The sequence below is a fragment of the Gossypium raimondii genome, chromosome 3 (genome assembly GCF_025698545.1).
Source record: "Gossypium raimondii isolate GPD5lz chromosome 3, ASM2569854v1, whole genome shotgun sequence".
Lineage (NCBI taxonomy): Eukaryota > Viridiplantae > Streptophyta > Magnoliopsida > Malvales > Malvaceae > Gossypium > Gossypium raimondii.
Genome location: NC_068567.1, coordinates 15,045,132 through 15,052,560, shown reverse-complemented (window position 1 = coordinate 15,052,560; position 7,429 = coordinate 15,045,132). Strand labels below are relative to the sequence as shown.

General features: G+C 31.2%; 1 protein-coding gene across 7 annotated transcripts; it reads right to left on the bottom strand.

The window, feature by feature from the left end:
- Positions 1 to 2,443: 2,443 nt before the first annotated feature.
- LOC105797289 (phospholipid-transporting ATPase 1) lies at positions 2,444 to 6,586 on the bottom strand. Of its 7 annotated transcripts, XR_008194312.1 has the most exons (8): positions 6,348 to 6,584; positions 5,914 to 6,239; positions 4,907 to 5,174; positions 4,546 to 4,615; positions 4,012 to 4,138; positions 3,214 to 3,361; positions 2,907 to 3,051; positions 2,444 to 2,708 (listed from the first exon to the last, which is right to left on the bottom strand). XR_008194312.1 is itself a non-coding variant. In XM_052628150.1 (6 exons), the coding sequence occupies exons 3-6, from the start codon at positions 4,099 to 4,101 to the stop codon at positions 2,519 to 2,521; spliced, it is 474 nt and encodes a 157-aa protein (XP_052484110.1). In that variant the 5' UTR covers positions 4,102 to 4,138; positions 4,546 to 4,615; positions 4,907 to 6,585; the 3' UTR covers positions 2,444 to 2,518. The 7 variants fall into 7 exon arrangements, 3 of the variants coding, with proteins under 3 accessions (XP_052484110.1, XP_052484111.1, XP_052484112.1); XR_008194310.1 differs by having other exon boundaries at positions 2,823 to 3,051; positions 5,914 to 6,584; XR_008194309.1 differs by having other exon boundaries at positions 5,914 to 6,583.
- Positions 6,587 to 7,429: the final 843 nt, after the last annotated feature.

Here is a 7,429-nt window from a genome sequence, read left to right as displayed (position 1 = left end):
CAAATATGACATGTTTGAGTTGTGACAAAGCCAATTGTCAATGTGCCATAATGCTCATTTGATGCTAAGGCTGAAACCTTTGTTGTGTTGATAGAACTTGTCATTCACTTCCTACGATGAGTGGTATTGTTTTTTCTCCTCGAATTGTATGGTCCCATTAATGGAATGAATTAATGATTTTTTTCTTAAAAAGAAATCAAATTATTGGATAACCAATGGGTAATTAATTTATAAAATTAGGAGTGATTGATTTAGAGAATAATTTATCTATTAAGATCATGGTAATTTATAACATATTTTGTTTAATTTGTCATAGTAATTTATTTTTTAAAATAAATGTTTATTTTATATTAAGTAAACTATATTGTATGTCACTTTAAAATAGCGTTGTTCCTATTTTGATCACTCTAATTTTTTTTTGTCAATTTAGCCACTCTAATTAAGATCATTTCTCGAATGAGTCATTACCATAAAAATTTTCCATTAATTCACTAACGAATTGCTGACGTAGAATTTTTTTGACTTTTGACAAAAGTTAGGGACCTCTTTGTAATTAGTCGAAAACACTTTTTTTTGTTTATTTGCAACATAAGACTAAAACTTGTAAGTTTTCTGTTTTTCTTTCTTCTTGTTTGTTTGTTTTCTGGAAAAAGTAACAGAGGAAAATAATGATAGTTTTGACTTGTTTGTTTGACTTGTCCAAAACACCCCATGTTCTAGTTTCTTACTCATAGAACTTTATCACTCTTTTTTTTTAATTGATTTTGTCTTAACATTTTTAAGAGAAAACATGCAAAAGATAAAAGAAAATAAAAGAACTCAAAAATTCCTTAAAATCTTCTCTTGAGTACCCTCAAAATCATCCTTTCATTAGTAGCAATAACATAATTACTATAAAAAGAATAAAAAGAGATAGGAATTATTTATATATAAAAAAAACATTGTTTGAGGGATTTTTTTTTATCATAGAAGTTGAACACCTAATAAAACCAGATTTGTAAATAAACCAAACACTCACACAAATAAACATAGAATAACCTAATTTTGGAAATGTAAGAATTAAGGGGAAAAATAAACTTTTCCTAAAAAATAAAAGAAAAGAAAAACTTACCATACTATGACCAGATCTTGAAGAAATTGCAAAAGATCTCTAAGAAACACGTACTCGAATCCGAGCACAAATCAGACGTGTAGAAATAAACACTATGAACATAATACTCATTGTAAAACCTATAAGTCAAACAAATAAGTGAAGACTATTCTCATTTTCCTCTGTTATTCTTTCCATGAAACAAACAACAAGAAGATGGAAAAAAAAACTTACAAGTTTTAGTCTTATGTAGCAAATAAACAAAAAATAAAAAGTGTTTGGACTAATTACAAAGAGGTCACTAGCTTTAGTAAAAAAAAAGCCAAATCAACAATTTGTAGTGGATTAACGGAATTTTTAATGGCAGTGACCAATTCGAGTAATTATCTTAATTAGAGTGACTAAATTGACAAAAAAAAGTAGAGTGAGCAAAATAGGAACGTCACTATTTTAGATTGACATGTAGTTTACCCTTTTATATTTTCCTTTTTTCTTGTATAAATATTATAAAATATATATATTTTTTACATATTAATATTTTGTTTAAAATAAATTTTGACATTTTTTATATTTAAGCCATGCTCATTTTATTTTATTTTATTGTAATTTTATTTTTAGTAATGATATGTTGCAATTATTTTCAAATTTTTATGTCATGATTTAGTTTATTAATATTAGTTGTACAGTTTTAATATAATACTTCAATTTTAACTCTAAACTTATTCTTTTAAAAATTAAATCATTATAGAGTGACTAATTATTAGTTTAGTTATACAATTGTAGTCTTTTGGAGGTTTCTGTATTTCATCCACTACACCAAAACAGGCTTTTAGCGGCGCTTTTTTAGGCCTTTAGCAGCGCTTTTTAGCGCCACTAAATGCATTTGCGGCGCTTCCACAAGCGCCGCAAAAAATGCCGCTAACGACAACGTCGCTAATGTTTGCAGCGTTTACAGAAATAAACGCCGCTAAAGGTCATGTTCTTTAGCGGCGCTTAAAAACAAAACGCCGCTAAAGAACATGTTCTTTAGCGGCGCTTTACCCATAAACGCCGCTAAAGAACATGATCTTTAGCAGCGCTTTTATCACAAACGCCACTAAAGAACATGATCTTTCCGATAAAGAACATGATCTTTAGCGGCGCTTTTATCACAAACGCCGCTAACGCTAAAGAACATGATCTTTAGCGGCGCTTTTATCATAAACGCCATTAAAAATACGATTTTTTAGCAGCATTTTTGGGAAAATGCCACAAATTTTGGCAAATTTGTATCATCCGATTTTTCATCCATATGCAATCCTTCTTATAACATAAAATCCAACCAAAAACGGCAAATTTAAATGATACATCAAATTCAATGAAAGATATATGATATAAATTGATAACTGAATTAAAATCCAAAAGTTAGAACTCAAGTTATCGTAAATATTAAAGTAAAAATAAAAATTTAGAATCAAAACTAAAATAAATAATACATATGAGAAACATATTAACTAGTTGAACCTGCCTATGACTATACACATTGCAAGGTAAAAAAAAAATACAATGTGCTTCTCTGTTTTCTTTGCCCCAACATTGATATGCTCCACTCCATGTATTAGGTTGTATGCGATCATAACTGAAGACAAAAAAAGTTGAGCATAAAATCAAAGTAGATTTAGAATACATGAATGCATTACAAGAATATTATCATGTGCAGCAAATACACGTGTGCAAGAAGTAGAGAATAAACCTATTTGAAAGTGGTGCTGTGAATGCCAAAATTGAGGGAAGATGATCTAAAACCCCTGCCAAAATAAGAAAAGTTACAACTTACTTGGGGACAAACGTTGCCAACATGCCATGTTTATTTGCAATAGCCCTAACAACTTCGCGCATGAAAATCAAGTTGTCAGCAGCATATGTACAAGCAGTGTACCCCAAAGCCATTTCATACTGACCATTCCAGCTTCTGCATGCATCTGTAAATTTTGAAAGCTAAAGTAAGCCAGGAGAATCAAGTAATTATAATAATTGAGAATAAAGTTTCTAGCCTTTCATTATAATAATTGAGAAAAAAAAAGTACGTGCTGTAAGAATGGTATCACAGAGGCAATGAAAGAGAAAGCATGAGAAAAAGGTACCTACTGCAAGAATGGTATTGCCAGCTCTAGAACTTCAAAAACAAAAAGGGAAGCGCGTAGAGGCAATGAAAGAGGAAGCACTCAGGCTAATAGCATTACCTACTTGGGGTTTCACAGAAAAAATTATCACATCACTAGCATCCACAACCTGCTTCCATATATCCATAACTTGGATTAGAAACAAAATAAAAATAAGAACGCCATATTATTAAAACTAAATAGCATAACAATCTTAAAGGATGATTATTTCTATTCTCTTTTTTTCTTTAATTAAGTCTTCAGTGAAATCTTTTCACTTCCTTCCACTTCCACATACAAACAAAACTAACAGAACACATGTTTTTGCTATTTGTTTTCCACTTTGTAAAGAACTAAAATATGTATATGCAAATGGTGAAAAGCAAAATAAAAGTAAGTCAAATAGTCAAAACCAACTTGGTTCTTTGTTTGTTATGCTAAAATAAAAGTAAGTCAAATAGTCGAAACTAAATATCATCACCAGAAACTAGCTCTAAATTTCGTTCATCTTCTCTTGAAAAGTTTTTAACTTTTAAGAGTTAACTATGTTTTTATATAATAAAATTAGATCATAATTAATTAAAAAACTCATTTATTATATTTTATTATGTTTTTCTTTTAAAAGCCAAAATAAATAAAAAAATAAACAGGAGGTGGCTGAGGCGGTAATGGCCATTTGCGCTGCGCCTTAGCGCCTAGGTGCTCACCTTGACATCACTGATATATATAAAGCCATTTGCATTCATCAACAAGATCAAGCAAAGAGGATAGTCATCTTACCATCCACAGCATCATGAGAAGTAGGGGTCTGTCCACTATGGCTAATCCAAAACCCAAGTCGCTCTTCTGCAATATCATCTTCCACGCCATACACTTTGGCTCTTCTCCAGAAATACGTTAACCAAGCCTATAACAGTTACAATTTATAAGCACAAGAATTCTGACATAAAAGCAACCTTCTTCAGCAAGAGAAGCACTAGTGCAGAGCTAATTTACCATGATGCCAAAACACTACTAAATTTACTAATAAATTCAAATTTTGCAGATATCACTATCTAACTTATTTCTAACAGATGGAATTGTAGAAGTTGAAGAATTGGTGGCAAAGTAGTTTATATAAAAGAAAAGATTGAGAACTGTTTCTTCAGGAGGAAAATTTTACTGAATACAACCTAAAAGATGCTAGTGTTTGCACAAAAGTAAATGAAAATTTTGGCATCCTTTAAGGAGTTAATTGGGGCAAAACAAAAATAGATTAAGTACATCGAACTAAATTGATTACTCATAAAAAACTTGCAGAGAGATAAAGCAAACCTGAGACGGATTGATGAAGCAAACCAAGTCGCCTATGCCTGCCTAATGCCTGTACAACAGCATCCTCAACCTGAAAGCAGTATTGAGCGTGAAATTAAAAAAGAAAAAAGAAAAACGAAGTGGTACTCCAAAAAGTGCAGATGAAACACATAAGTAATAATAAAATAGAAATTCATATAAATACAGAATGGAGGGAAAGAAGTATTACTGCTACTAAAATTTTTAGAAGTTAATGCGCAAGGCATAAACCATCATAGAGGTGGCACACAAATTTATAAAAAGGGATGTAGAACATCCAGGAAAATTATACCAAATTAATATTTAATTTTGAAGTACTAGCCATTAAAGCAGTGCTAGCCACCTCAAATGCAGAATGCCATTCCTCAAATTCTGAAGTACTCAGTTCTCTCATCCCAATGACAAGTGTTCTCAAGCCTATTGAGGAGTAAGAATGCAGATGGCCTTCAGTTGCACGAATTATAATCGTATTCAGAGATCTGTCTATGACACTAAACATTGTTGTGTCAGCTCCTTTTACAAACACTTTAACGGATTGGTTTGGGAACCCCAATATAACAGACATCCTCTTCCGATCACTATCAAACTCGTGCAAACCCAAAACATTAAACCTGCATGACCCAAAACAATTTTATTCAACAATGAAAACTTAATATAAATGAAGTCCAGGAGTACAACCAGCATTCCTTTAATACGATTATATACTATATAGTATATATACACTTTTCTTCTCCCAAAGCAAGAGAATTTTCAATGCCAGTCCCTAAATATTACAATATCCAAACCTCCAAGTGTCTTGAAATTTAAAAAAAAAAGGAAAGAAAAATGATGATACTAAATTCAAATAGGTATTTACATACATTTCACCTACCTCAGTACTTCGTATATATGTAAAGATTAACATAAAAAAATGCCAATAACCTCAAACAATATAAAACTATGATTAATCCATGAAAAATAAAGTTCATAGAAGTCGATTAAGCCCTCTTCCCAAGAAATACTAGTTATTTTCACTTGTGCAGATTAAGAATGTAGTTTTCAAACCATCACTTTATTGTTGCAAAAGTAGTAGAGGAAGCTTCTCCAAAGGAAATATATATACCGACTATCCAGAAAAATAAAGGAAATTCACATGCCTGCTTCATGGTATAATATGTTCCATAAAATTTTGACCCTCCAGAAGTTCCTATCACAATTAAAGCACTCTGTCCAAGCATTTACAGTAAATACCGACACCAAAAACTCAAAACAAATCTAGTAGCAATTCCTGTATTGATGCTGGCAGAGGTTATCACAATATAATGATACAACAGAAATGGTGGAAACAAAACCAAGACGATAGAAATCAACCTTCAAAGATGCTAATTCCCTAAGGCCCATTTCAACTGAAAGCATACTCTCAATATTTCCTTCTCCAGTCAGATCATTCAGATCCCGGACAATTTTAATCCGGTCTGAATGTCCACCTCCTGTAACAGTTCTAAAATTTAATAGGTCAAAATAATATATATTAAAAAGAAAGAGGGATTAAACGGGATGTAGTCAGAAAATGAACTAGCCTTTATCCCAGGCCTCCTCTTTAGCCTTTTGTCCAGCTGAGACAACAACTTCAAATGGAAGAGGAGCCAATGCCGATCAGTATTCATGCTTTGACACTGCTATATCTACACATATGCCTGGAAAATCCAGTAGCAATTGCAGAAAAAGCAAATCCTATCAGGTTAATAAACAATAAAATGCAAACTCCAACACCAAGGGAACAAAATAAAAAGGCTAAGCATTACTGGGGAATCGGTTTCTGGGGAATCGATTTAGGGAGATTTCTGGGGATGGGGGTATCGAAAAAAGAAGGGAGGGAAAAATAATATTTCATTTGAAATATTGGGATAAAAAATATGAGAAACAGTCTGAGATGTATGCAAAAAGAGGGAGAGAGGGGAAGATGGTGATGAAGACGGTGGTGGAAGAGAGAAACACTCAGGTGTTTTGAGGATACCAATTTTAAGGGGGAATTTAGGGTTTCAGCGGGAAATTTTGGGATAAAAAGGCGTAAAAATTTTGGGAAATTTTTTATAAATTGATTTATTTTTTGCGGCGTTTTCTATAAAAACGCCGCTATTGCTTACCTTTAGTCGCAAAATTTTTTCATTTTGAACAAAACGATGCCGTTTTGCTATTATAAATTTTTTTTATTTTTTTATAAATTGATTTATTTTTTGCGGCGTTTTTATAGAAAACGCTATTATTCTTACCTTTAGCGGCGCTTCTTATAAAGCGGTATAAAATTTTCATTTTAAACAAAACGACGCCGTTTTGCTATTTTAAAATTTTTTTATAAATTGATTTATTTTTTGCGGCGTTTCTATAGAAAACGCCGCTATTGCTGAGCGCCGCAAAATTTTTTCATTTTCAACAAAACGACGCCGTTTTGCTATTCTAAAAATTTTTAATTTTTTTTATAAGTTGATTTATCTTTTGCGGCGTTTTTATAGAAAACGCCGCTATTGATTACCTTTAGCGGCGCTTCTTATAAAGCGCCGCAAATTTTTTTCATTTTGAACAAAACGACACCGTTTTTGCGGCGTTTTTGTTTTTATTTCATATCATTTTTTATAAGTTAGAATTATCTAAATTAAATAATTACCTATATATCCATATCATTTTATTTTATTTTTATTTTTGTATTTTTTCTTATAATTTGGTCCTCTCCAAAATAAATAATTATACATAAATATCCATATCAATCTATTACTTTTTTAACTTATTTATTAATTCTATTTAAACTAATTTAAATATATCAAATGGTTTAGATTACATTTTTTAAATATAAAAGCATTAATTAATTGTATAAAATTTTATCATTTAA